Raw genomic sequence first — 13,589 nt, 5'->3', positions numbered from 1 at the left:
CATGGATTTGAAAGGAGTCAAATATGACTGGGCAACTGAACAACATTATATATACTATTCATTTCTGTATTTTGATTATTTCTATTTTGAAATATACAGATAGTAAAAGTGTGTTTGTATAGACACAAATATAGTAAAAGTATAAAGCAGTGAAGAGGAATGAGAAATACCAAATTCAGCTGGTATGCCCAGGGCAGGAAGTAAAAACAAGGGCTGCCAATAGGCAGGGTCAACTGTAACAGTCATGTTTCATTTCTTATACTGGTGATTTTCTTTTTTAACACAAACAAAAACTCTTGTTTGTACATCTGAAATATTTCATCTTAAATTTAAAAAAGTCAAGTGACTAATTTTACCTCTACTCGTAGCCATTTTCCCTTGCAGTGGAAGAGGCAGACTTTCCCACAGAAGGGTAATGAAACGAAGTACTCAGAAGTCATGTGCTGCAAAACACAAACACATGACACATTTATTACTCACAGCAAAGAGCACACTGCCAACCACTGCCGTGGTGCAGGTCTACTGCTTCCCTGTCCATGATCAGACTTCCAGTGAGGCCTGCACTGCAGCGGACACAGCATGTATACTGGGCTTGTAAGGCTTCAGTCTTTGTTTTCCTGTGCTTGTTGGTGGCAGCTGTCTACTCTTTGCTTTAGAGTGAATGTTTCTACTCTCCTTCCTTGCACGTGGATCATAAACCAGCCCTGTTAACATGTCTAAAAATGATAGCATGGAGGTCAGGATGATTCATCCAGGCTCTGGTACCATCAGTTAAATACAAAGGAAGAAGGTGAATCTAATAAAAAGAACAGCCTGGATGAGAGGGAGGTGGTTAGGTTAGCTGTCCATTAGGCCTCCTTTTCTCTTATGTTAACATTCAGATTCAAAGAAAAGATTTAATGCCAAAACAAAAGAAACGTTATCAACACAAATGTGGATATCAGTGCCAGTTCAGTATCTTCCTCCTCCTCCTTTCTGTAGCTTGAAGCTGGGGACCTGCCATTGGTTCTTTCCTTCAGGGTAAATCTTTCTACTCTCCCCCAAAGGCAATGTCTCCCTCCACTTGAGTTTCCAGGGTACTAAGAACTATCAAGGGTGCTTTTCATCACTATAGATAATAAGCACACGCATGTAAATGAATAACTATAGTCCACCTTCTGGGTGTCTCAGATTTCTCCAGGATAGATTAGCAAATCAAACTTAAGTAATGCTCCTGAGATATCTCTAAGACATCTGCAATGGAGAAAGAGGTAAAGTCACAGATCTAACGTCTTGATTCTAGGCTGTAGTCTGAACACAAGTTTATTCCAATTCAGCAAATATTTTGGAATACTGATTTTATGTAAGACACTAGATAACGTACTACAGTACCTAAATGAATTAGGTACTTACCACAACCTGGGGAGGCTCAGTCTCTGCCCTCAGGAAGCCTACATTCTAGTAAAGCAAATAAATGTCCAAATAGCTGAATCAATGCTGTGCACAAGTGCTGTGAGGCCCTTGGGGGTGCTCTGTAGGTTAGAGAGAAGCGTTCACTTCCAGGGTAAGGGGGTCAGAGTTGAAGGGGCAAAGGAGTTTAGTCATCTGGAAACCACAACATATTGTGGATTACGACTATAATGTCCTAATGGAGGTAAGGAAATTCCTTTAGGAACTTAAAAGGAAACCTCTACAGATCTTGATTCAGAGAAAATGATACTAGAATTAAAGGGTAAACTAAGAGTGAAATTGAAAAGTAGCTCAGTCATGTCCAACTCTTTGCGAACCCATGGACTATAGAGTCCATGGAATTCTCTAGGCCAGAATACTGGAGTGGGTAGCCTTTCCCTTCTCCAGGGGAATCTTCCCAACCCAGGGATCGAACCCAGGTCTCCTGCATTACAGGCGGTAAGGGATTATTAATAAGTATAACTGTAGAACCACATTTACCAGGGTACAGGTTCTCTCAGGGACCATAAAGAGCTTGGGGAATGATGCCTTGTAAGTTTTATTCTCCTTGTAAATTCCATGGTTCTGTCTTTGTCCAGGCAGAGGAGCCAGCTGCACAAGACGACAGTCACAGGCAGCTGGACTGTAGGCTCCTCAACTGCACCTTAACCCATCATTGAGTACTTTCTAGGATCCAGGCCCTATGGATATTCACTATTATTATCCTCATTCTACCCTGAAGAAACCAGGGAGGGGTTTTGTTTCAAATTCTGAAGTCTGAGGATCTTACCCTCTATTTTAGAGATTTTACCTTAAACTGTTCAAAATTTACTACAAGAATACAATTCAGTGACTCTTGTTTGCAATGCTAGGACTCATCTTAGAAATAGATGCTGCTCAGCCATACCTTACAGTGGAAGTATTCCTCTATCTTATGCAGAAGGTCATTGAGCTTGTTCAGACCCTTACAAGGCACCTGGCAGTAGAATGTACCATCGGAGCAAATGTTAGTCACTCTGACATTAGTGTACATGGCATCAACCTGGAACAAAGGACACAGCAAGGATGCTTGAGAACAGAGTGCAGCTCTTACCTACCTAAGGGGACAGACCTAGTTCACTGAAAGTCTCTGCATTTTACAATTTTTGAAGCAAGCAGGACAGATAGGATAGAATGAAATTCATAATGCAAATGTGAAAAACTAGTTTGGCTATCTCTCTTTCAAAAGGAGTATCTGCTCTCGGTTGTATCAGGCACAGAGTAGATATTTTGCATATATTATATTATTACCACTTTCCCCTAATAGGCTAAGAATATCTTTAACTCTGGTTTATCTTCTCCCCATTAATTTGGTTGTTGTTCAGCTGCTAAGTTGTATCTGACTCTTTGTGACCCCAAGCACTGCAGCATGCTAAGCTTCCCTGTCCTTCACCATCTGGAGTTTGCTCAAACTCATGTCCATTGAGTTAATGATGCCATCCAACTATCTCATCCCCTGTAATCCCCTTCTTCTCCTGCCCACAATCTTTCCCAGCATCAGGGTCTTTTCCAATGAGTCAGCTCTTTGCAGCAGGTGGACAAAGTATTGGAGTTTCAGCATCAGTCCTTCCAATGAATATTCAGAGTTGATTTTCTTTATGATTGATTGGTTTGAACTCTGTACTGTCCAAGGGACTCTTGAGAGTCTTCTCTGGCACCACAATTCAAAAGCATCAGTTCTCTGGCACTCAGCCTTCTTTGGGCTTCCCTTGTGGCTCAGCTGGTAAAGAATCTGCCTGCAATGTAGGAGACCTGGGTTTGATCCCTAGGTTGGAAAGATTCCCTGGAGAAGGGAAAGGCTACCCACTCCAGTATTCTGGCCTAGAGAATTCCATGGATTGTATAGTCCATGGGGTTGCAAAGAGTCAGACACGACTCAGCGATTTTCACTTTCACTTTCAGCATTCTTTATGGTCCAACTCTCACATCTGTACATGATTACTGGAAAATACCACAGCTTTGACTATACGGAGCTTTGTCAGCAAAGCGATGTCTGTTTTTCAACACGCTGTCTAGGTTTGAGGCTACCCTGGTGGCTCAGACAATGAAGTATCTGCCTGCAATGAGGGAGACCCAGATTCAATCCCTGGGTCAGGAAGATCCTCTGGAGAAGGGAATGGCAACCCACTCCAGTATTCTTTTCTGGAGAATCCCACGGACAGAGGAGCACGGCGGGCTACAGTCCTTGAGGTCGCAAAGAGTCAGACATGACTGAGCAACTAACAATAGATTTATCATGGCTTTTCTTCCATGGAGCAAGCGTCTTTTAATTTTGTGGCTGCGGTCGCCATTTGCAGTGATTTTGGAGCTCAAGAAAATAATATCTGTCACTGTTTTCACTTTTCCCCCAGCTATTTGCCATGGAAGGGACCGGATGCCAAGATCTTAGTCCCATTCATTTAGAAAAAGAATTATTATATAAATAGTTTTTCAACATTAACAGAAATGAAAATAAACAACTCTCAAAAGATCAATCCCATTATCAGTCTACTTTCTAATCCTTCCCAATGGCCCACATGAATTTTAGTAACTTTAAAAAAACAGAAAAGGTTTAATTTTAGCCATTTTTAGTCAAATTATAATATGAAATATGAAGGCAATTCACTGTTGTTCTACTGATAATTATTAAAATAATATTTTCCCAATGTTGTTATGAAGTTTCTAAAATAATAATTTTTAACACCTAATCCTATTCTTTAGAGTGGCTGCTCCATTATTTAAAGGTATCCTTTCCTGCAGACATCTATGTTCATCACATTTTAAAAATGTTAAAGCTAGCAATTCAATAAACATCTTCACTGATCTAATTTTCCCTTCTTTTGAATTTTCACTTATATTTGCAAAATAATTTCATATAAAATTGATATATGCTCCTTGTAGGAACTCAGAAATAAAATAAAAATCCAATTCTTAATGTTTTTTTGTAGGAACTTGAAAATACAATAAAAATCCAATTCTTAACAATTACTATTTATGTTTTGGCATTTCCCCCACTTTTAACTCCCCTCTATCTTTTTTTCTCAATACATATGTATTCTGTCTCTATCTAAAGTTAGCCTAAAATGTACCGCATTCTATTCTGTTGAATTTCTTTCAATATGATATGTATGATATGTGTGAACAGACAACAGGGGTCATGGTGGTACCTGAAGGTGAACCTCTAGTGACTTGTCACATATGGCCTTTAAGCAGGTGGCATTGATGTTGATGTCATCTTCTCCTGAGGTATCATACAGAACAACCAGTGGAATATCAGTTTTTTCAAGTATTTCCACTGCAAAGATCTTCCCACAAGTTAAAGATTCCACCACCTTCACTAAGTCAGGATCATCACTTAGAACTTCCAACCCTGAAAAATATTGACTATTTAATCAGAAGAAACATTTTAAGATACAGTCATTGTATTCATTCTGCCTACTTATTACAATTATGAATCTACTACAAAATTCTTAACTTTTAAGGGAAGCTTTGTTTTACAAACTTCTTTGTAGTATCTAGCCTTAGGTTTAAAAATATTCATTATAATGTGAAAGTCTTTTTGAATGATTACACTAGCTACAGGCAATCTTACAGCAAGAAGAGAAGTTGATTATCAATCTGAATTTCTACCTTAGGAGAAATAGCCTTCACTTTGTATACAAGCACATATTTAAAACAAAGAGACTAATGCATATAATACACAGAATACGCAGTCATAAAAAAAATTAGCAACCAATTATGTCTTATAGTCATGGATTTGTAACATTCTTCCTAAAAGTATAACCTTGGTGGTTTTTTTTCAGTTTCTAAGTTCAGTTCAGTTCATTTCAGTCGCTCAGTCCTGTCCGACTCTCCGCCACCCCAAGTAAGTATACACAATTATTTCTTTCACAAACATGCGTTTATTGAAAATTTAGACAGCCTCCCCCTCTCCCTTTCAAGTACACCATGATGGCACTGAGAATACCAAAGGACTTTCTGATTTATGAAAGAAAGATTAAATACTGTTTAATGTAATATGGGTATTAGGTAAATTTTATCATAGTCTAATTATTCTTTATTCTTAGAAAATTGTAATTTCATAGATCATATATATTATCACTCAGTTAATCTATTAAACTAATTAAACTAGGGTATCACTTCTCCAATGGTACTACAATGTCTATTTCTATGTTTTCCCCCTTTAAATCCATAAGCAAAAGTTCACAGACTCCTTGTGACCTACCTTTCTCTTGTTCTTATCCTGTTTTCCATAGCTAAGCTTCTATTAAACCTTTCACTTCAGCATCCTAAATCTTAATCTGTGCTCCTGGTATATTCTTTTCAAAACTAACTTCCACAGGTTTGTCACAAGATTTTAATGTTACTCAGGATGTATCTCACAGACAGAGCCAAATCCAGCTCCTCTGACACAGAGACTTAGCCCTGCTGGGAGGAGGTATTTCTTCACAGGTCTAATTTTCATGAAAACAATTTTGATCATTTTCTGAATCTAGCTCCAGCTCTCCTGCAAGACGCACACATATTTCCATGCCTTTCTCCAATGTTAACGTTTGTCCCCCTTACTTTTAGGCCATCCCGACACGTCATCCTCACACACATGCATTTCTCTATGCCTCCTCAAGGAGGGAAAAAAGAGCAGTAATACTTGACAGTGCCAGAGACTGACCATGACCTACAGCCAGGCTCGTGCTTGAGTGCATGAGAGGGTGCTCCATGGTAATAAGCAGTACCTACAGAGTCTATCTCAGTAGGAAAGCCGGGAGTCACTTCACAACAGGTTGAATGACACAATTTAAACTGACCAAATCCCACGATACAGGGCCTCGAGAAGATGCTGCTAGGGCAGTTAGGGCAACCACCACCAAACCCTCTCAGATGTCCAGCAGATTTCTGAATAATAACACTAAATATACTATATGTTATGTATGGTGGTGGTTTGAATGGTGGTTTAGTCGCTAAGTCGTGTCCGACTCTTTGTGACCCCATGGACTATAGCCTGCCAGGTTCCTCTGTCCATGGGATTCTCTGGGCAAGAATACTGGAGTGCGTTGCCATTTCCTTCTCCAGGGGATCTTCCCAACCCAGGAATCAAACCCAGGTCTCCTGCATTGCAGGCAGATTCTTTACCAACTGAGCTATGAGGGAAGCCCGTATGTTATGTATAATGCAACAAAAATATATAAAAACATTATAACATTTTTATAATGATCATATCCATTATAGAGAACATTAAACATGAATTTACTTATACCTTTCAAGAAATAACACATTTTAACATCTGGAAATACTTAGTATGCTTTAGGATTTAATTACCCCAAAGTACAATGGTAATACACACCAAAGTGGAGAGCTCTTTTAAAAAAGTTTCTTTTTACCTGCGAGCTTACACTTTGTAGCTTGGAATGAGAGTGAACAGAACTTCGGGTTCAATCTGTATGCTTTGCTCTTTTCAACATTTTCACTAAAACCATAGTCAACATAGCATACCTAACAATAACAGAAACAAAGTTTAGGTTCAAATAAAATTCTTTATACTTACTTCTTAAAACAAACAAACAAACAACAATTCACGATGCATTTAATTGGCTTCAGTTTACTCCTTTGCCAACAGGGAGCAGAGGGAAGACTGCTGAGCTCTGATGCCTTCTGTTATCAGCTTGCCAGCAGCACACATATCTGATCTGCCATCCCTGGCTGCTCCACTCTTGCCCTACTATCATAACGCCTACATCACCTCCTTCTTTTCTGATTTACACCCCTCCATTATTTGTTTCTAGAGGAGGCACACACTGGGGTATTTGTCAGATTCTATACCCTCAAAGCAGCACTTATGATGGCCTGCTCTCATGTTATGTTCCCAGGGACTGAGATGCTGTTGATGATAGCAATGATGTTGCAGCTGGATAACATGAAATCCTACACTGTAAAAGTAGATAATTCTGTTTTTTCTCAGGGCTGGGAAGCTGAGTTAGGCTTTCATCCAGCTCGGGTAAAGATCCCAAGTCTGCTGGACAGAGTTCTGTGTTTACAGAAACCTGCATGAATGGCAACCCACTCCAGTGTTCTTGCCTGGAGAATCCCAGGGATGGGGGAGCCTGGTGGGCTTCCATCTACGGGGTCACACAGAGTCGGACACGACTGAAGTGACTTAGCAGCAGCAGCAGCATGATGCTTTCTCATCATCAACACAGAACACTGAGAGCCTGGACAGTATGTTTAGTGTATTAATAAAACTTTATTTGAAAAGGACTATATAACCAAAGCCTTTTTCCTTTTGGAGAAAAATTAAATCTAGAGATCTAAAGCTTTGATTTAGAATGACACCTAGGAATAGGAGGGAAAGTGCTGAAAATTTAGCACACTTCTCTAATTAAGGCAGATGATAGTTATTACAAAAACAAGACAAAACAAGGTAGGGCAAAGGCACGGCAAAGAAATACCAAAGAGTTTTACTTTGTGCAGTAAAATAAAGTCCACAGCTTCTGAGTACTGAGATTCTGGTATTAAGTATACAAAACAAAAATTCCCCCATCAGATAATCTAAGGAAGAAAAGCACAGAGAGACAACTGAAGTCTTTCCCTGATAACTGGGGCTGTGGGGCTTATGCATCCCAGGTTGAAAAGAATCATCTGTTAGAGCTTATATCTTGACTCTGACAGGGTCCCTACACTGCAGCCAGCAATTTCTCCAACCCCAAATTAGCACCTGCATTTCCTTCCCCAAAACCTCAGGATTCACGCAGCTTTTGTTTCCTTTAATAGTAATCACCACCCACAACTTGGATTCTGCTCTTCCTAGGCCTAAAATGGAGACAACGTGTTCTGAGATAAGAACATAATATGTGAAATCATGATTCCTGGGCAATTCAGAATGTAATCCCAGCAGCAAGACACAAAAGAATACTGTTCTAAATTCTTCAAAGGGTTTCTGTAACTCTGAAGCTTTTCTTTTCTTTCTTTATTCTTTGGAATCACGATACCATGTATTCGCATGTCAGCTGTAGTTCATAAAACATTTGCCGTGGACGTCGGCTAGACTCACAGCCCTCTGCCCTTCAGCCCCGGGATTAGCACAAGCAGGCTCACTATCCTCGCATTGGGCCCTAGTCCATTCCTGGCTCTCTGGCTCCCTCAAGTGGCCACAGGTCTCACAGTGCCTTCTGAGTAATAACCAGCAGACACCTCTGGGATGTGGGTCTGGACCAGGTAAAACTGGCACCAACCTTAGGGGTGACCGCCAGTTCCTGTTTATCATGTTCACCAAAATCTATGGAAATCAAGGAGGGAATGGATACTTGCTGTCAGGCATAGCAAAATTCAAGAGAAACAAGGCTTGTTGAGTAGCTAGTGCTTCTCCTAGTAAGGGGTAAAATTCATCTCTGCTACATGGGGATTTGGGAATGAGATCAGGCCAGGATTGCCACAACTACTGCTGTCTTAAAGAGCTTACTATCCACAACACACCAAGCTACCCCTTTTATTCCTAACACCAGCCCACAGCTCTCAGAAGCAATGACACAGCCAGTTGCTTCCTGTTCAGTCTTCCGTGAGGCACTTCCCTGTTCTGGTTCCCATGACATGGTCCTCTTGGTTTTCCTCATTCTTTGGCCATTCTCACAGTCTCCTTTGCTCCTCTCACGCCCGCCATCTAAATGCTGAAATGTTTCAGAGCCTGGTTCTGGGTCCCCTTCTCTGCTCTACGGGTGATTCTTCCTCTAGGTGACCTGCAGCAGTCCCAGGGCTTCAAGTGGCACTTACATGCCGATGCCCCCCCCCCTCTGGTCCTGACTTCTCCCTGAGCTCCATGTTCATCTGGGTGAAATCAGATAGCTATTCTCAAACCTAATAGGTCCTACAAAATTCTTGATTTTCCTACATATTGATTCTTCTCCCTGACTTCCCAGTTTCAATAAATGGCATGACATCCACCCAGATGCTCAAGTCCTGAACTCATCAGCCATCCTGAACCTTCTCCTTTCTTCTCTTTCACATCCAATGAATTAGTGTCCTGTCAGTTCTACATCCAAACACATCCTGAGTCTGTCTTGTTACCTCTGTCTCCACTGTTTCCACCCCAATTCAGGTTGCAACTGCTGGCTACTACAACAGCCACCTGGTCTTACTTTTGATCTTTGCCCTACACTACAACCTATGCCCCACATATAGGCACTGGAACAACCTTTGAAGCAAATAAACCAGATAACATCTCCCTGCTTATCCCTTCCTTCACAGGTATCTTCTATTGCAGCACCCTGGTTATTTCCTTCACTGCTTTTCACTGCCTTTTCATTTACTGTATACTTGTTCATTATCTGTCTTCTCTTACTAGCATAAAAGCTTCTCGAGGACAAGCCTTGTCAATTTTGTCTCTTTCCCTAAGACAATGGAAAAAAATGAATGAAAAGTATAACAGGCAGATACTAGCATGATGACAGTGTCTGATTTTATAGGTAAGGAATCAGAGAAGTCCCAAGGTCACACAGCTAGAAGTGGCACAGTTGGGACTCAAACTCAGGTCTGACTGACCCCAGAGTTTAAATTCCCAAAGCAGAGATAAGGAAGGAAGGGAGGCCCAAGTGATTTTTGCCCTGTAGATCTCAGACTGGGGGATGTCCTTATGGAGGATCTGCAGTGTTTATTATAAACCCTGACACAGTCTTAACATATCATCAGGGTTTGTACAGTTCTTCTCTTCATAAGCAATCCCTGTGCCTTCAAGTAGCTAAATTTTGAACTTCCTAAGGGCAGGGAAACAGTCAGGAAGTGGACTGAAGCTGAGTTAACATCTAGGACAGTTATTTCCCATCATCCAGAGATCACTCAGGTTTCTCACTAAACACACACTAGTGACAGGGCCACATACTGATTGGGGTCCTAGTCATCTGGACTGCTCACCCCCTGCAGTGCTAAGTGTTCTGAGGTGTGCTAACCCTGATTTTCAAAGTTTAGACAAAACTATGCCTTGACAAGCAAGTTCTCATTCTGGGTCTCTAAGGTAAAGGAAAGAAAAGGCAGCAGGGCAGGGGCTGGTCACCATGAACGCAGCCAAGTCTGGAAGTACTGGAGCCTCTGATGGAAAAGACTAGTGAAAGAGCCCTCTGACCTTTCCGAGATGACCAAGAGGGCAAGACTTGGGGCATGGTCAAGTCTTATTTGGGCTTCCCCTCAGCTGGCTGTGCAAGAGAGAAGAGAATGTCATCTCTTCCAATCTGTATGATTTCCCTCATTTCCAAGTACTGACCTTGATAAGAAGCCTACAAGAGCTCTGATCAGTATTCATTAGGTAACCCTAAGGAATAGGACTTCAGGGGAAATAGATGGGGAAACAGTGGAAACAGTGTCAGACTTTATTTTTTTGGGCTCCAAAATCACTGCAGCTGCTGATTGCAGCCAGGAAATTAAGACGCTTACTCCTTGGAAGGAAAGTTATGGCCAACCTAGATAGCATATTAAAAAGCAGAGACATTACTTTGCCAACCAAGGTCCGTCTAGTCAAGGCTATGGCTTTTCCCGTGGTCATGTATGGATGTGAGAGTTGGACTGTGAAGAAAGCTGATCGCCGAAGAATTGCTGCTTTTGAACTGTGGTGTTGGAGAAGACTCTTGAGAGTCCCTTGGACTGCAAGGAGATCCAACCAGTCCATTCTAAAGGAGATCAATCCTGGGTGTTCATTGGAGGGAGTGATGCTAAAGCTGAAACTCCAATATTTTGGCCACCTCATGCGACGAGTTGACTCACTGGAGAAGAGTGTGATGCTGGGCGGGATTGGGGGCAGGAGGAGGGACGACAGAGAATGAGATGGCTGGATGGCATCACCGACTCGATGGACATGAGTTTGAGTGAACTCCGGGAGTTGGTGATGGACAGGAAGGCCTGGCGTGCTGTGATTCATGGGGTCGCAAAGAGTCGGACACGACTGAGCGACTGAACTGAACTGAACTGAAGGAATAGGAATACAGGTTTGTTTGTTTGTTTTTTTCCTGATTAATTATATCATGGGTTATGGTATTCCAATGGAGAAGAATTTTTTCTTCGTTTAAACTAAAACTCTAAGATAATATAACTATCACTGACTTAAAAGCTGACAGGGATAATTATTATTATTTTTTTTACAGATATTATCTTTTTAACTTCTGGAGGAAACTAAATACAGTTAGAAGCAATATTTTCATTTGAAAAATAATGTGCTTGTCTTCATAATGCTTGCCTTTATCTTGCCCTCCTCCATTGAAATGACCTGTGCTCGTAACCAAGCATCCTCTTCAGCATTTACAGCCAGCAGCTGGCCAACCTGCACAGTCCGGACTGGGGTGACCTTAGAATTCTTACTGTAGTACTCCTTCATCTCATCTTCCATTAATTCTTGAGCAGCAGAGTAGTCTTTGCCCACGTACCTGAATTAAAGGAAAAGAACACAGATGAAGCAAGCTGGAAGAAGGAAAGCTACAGGAGTTCACTAATATTACTCTGTTTTTCTACTGTCATCTTTGGTGCCATGCTCAGATTTGCTTACATCAACAGGGAGGAGAATGTGGATTTAGTAAACATTTATATCTTGAAAAAGGAGAATGTGATACTGTGGATCATAAAACAAGACAAAACTCCAACACACCACAAAGCAGAGCAAATGTTCAACAATGCAGTGACCTCGCGGATGTAACAGTAAGCTGTTAAGGAGTTTTAGAAGGACTAGGCTGAGAGAAGACTCAAGGGAAGGGAGAGAGAAAGTGGAAAGGAAGACACCAGAGGAGGCCAGACGAGCAGGAATCAACCTGAGATTCTGACTCGGGCTGCTGGAGATTTGTGTGGATTACTTAGAAGAGAATCTAGTTAATAGTTCTGCCTTAACTAAGGTGCATATGGACAAGTCTCAAGTTCTGAAAAACCAATGAAACTTAACTTCTCCAAGAGAAAAACAAACCCTAGAAAATAAACAACATCATGTGACAACCCCTCCCTCTAACTTACTGAACAATATCACAACAAAATGCTGAGTTCTGATACCCTTAAAGAAATAACATGTTTTAGATAAATGCCTTGTATGCTTCCTAAGAAAAAAAAATTTTTTAGGATACTCTTCTACCTCCTTCTATAATTTTCTGCTGTTGACAACTGCAATCACCTTGTCCCAGTTCACTATTTTCTTTTCTGCCATAGGCTGTTGTTTCCTTGGCTTTAAGTCCTCAGAGACAATTTCAACAAAGGCCTCCTTCCAGAATGGAAAACCTGGCAAATCAAGTGTGGCTCCTGTAACAGGAGCTATCTCAGCCACGGGATGAAGCCTTTTGAGTCTGAACGTTTTGCTGTACCAATACTAGAGTCACCTGGCCAGGGAGATGGGGGATATGCCACAAGAACAGGGCTTTCTGAACTGTTCCAGCTTCTACTTGGGGCCCAAATAGTCCTAACTAGAGCTTTAAGAAACTATTCCTTTAGGAGTGTCTTCCTATATTCTTGGTAACTACTGCTGCAGCTGCTAAGTTGCGTCAGTCTTGTCCGACTGTGTGACCCCATAGATGGCAACCCACTAGGCTCCACTGTCCCTGGGATTCTCCAGGCAAGAACACTGGAGTGGGTTGTCATTTCCTTTTCCAATGCATGAAAGTGAAAAGTGAAAGTGAAGTCGCTCAGTCGTGTCCGACTCTTCCTGACCCTATGGACTGCAGTCCACCAGGCTCCTCCATCCATGGGATTTTCCAGGCAAGAGTACTGGAATGGGTTGCCATTGCCTTCTCCATGGTAACTACTAGCAGGGCAGAAAACACTAGAGTCAACCTATTTGTTACTTGCAGAAAAGAAGCTTTTAAAAGCCCTACACAGAATGGAAATAATGCCTCTTTTGGAGGCAAAGGCTGTTTTAAACCCACATATGATATGCATATTATTCACTCCATACTCTATTATTTGTTTATTGAGCTCTACAAATATTAAGGTACTGGCTGCACTCCTGGTTCTGGGGTGTCCTAGGACACCTTCACCTCTGCCTGAGTGCCCAATTTCTGGGACCTGGAATCTCATGGGGACTCCTGGTAGCAAAGCAGTCCTGGATGCTCCACTGGCAGAGGCCTAGGCTCCAGTTGTAGTTTGGTGGTTTGCCTAGCATGGGATCTTGCCAGGAAGGAAGGTGGTGAGAAGCAGCA

The 13,589-nt window shown here is 41.5% G+C and overlaps 1 protein-coding gene across 4 annotated transcripts in view; it reads right to left on the bottom strand.

Annotated features, from left to right (window-relative positions):
- Window positions 1-13,589, bottom strand: part of TDRD7 (tudor domain containing 7) — a 91,719-nt gene that overhangs the window by 19,737 nt on the left and 58,393 nt on the right. The window contains exons 8-12 of one of the 4 annotated variants that reach the window (XM_055427095.2): window positions 11,657-11,843; window positions 6,825-6,936; window positions 4,614-4,816; window positions 2,336-2,470; window positions 357-443 (exon numbers count right to left, since the gene is read on the bottom strand). In XM_055427095.2, coding sequence (XP_055283070.2) covers window positions 357-443; window positions 2,336-2,470; window positions 4,614-4,816; window positions 6,825-6,936; window positions 11,657-11,843 — 724 coding nt within the window. The remainder of the gene's footprint in view (window positions 1-356; window positions 444-2,335; window positions 2,471-4,613; window positions 4,817-6,824; window positions 6,937-11,656; window positions 11,844-13,589) is intronic. The other 3 variants (XM_055427096.2, XM_055427097.2, XM_055427098.2) reach the window with 3 other exon arrangements.

This window comes from Moschus berezovskii, chromosome 7 (genome assembly GCF_049115385.1).
Source record: "Moschus berezovskii isolate FMDL1 chromosome 7, NW_MosBer_1.0, whole genome shotgun sequence".
Taxonomy (NCBI): domain Eukaryota; kingdom Metazoa; phylum Chordata; class Mammalia; order Artiodactyla; family Moschidae; genus Moschus; species Moschus berezovskii.
The sequence above is the reverse complement of the archived record's forward strand: the minus strand, read 5'-3'. Positions and strand labels throughout refer to the sequence as shown.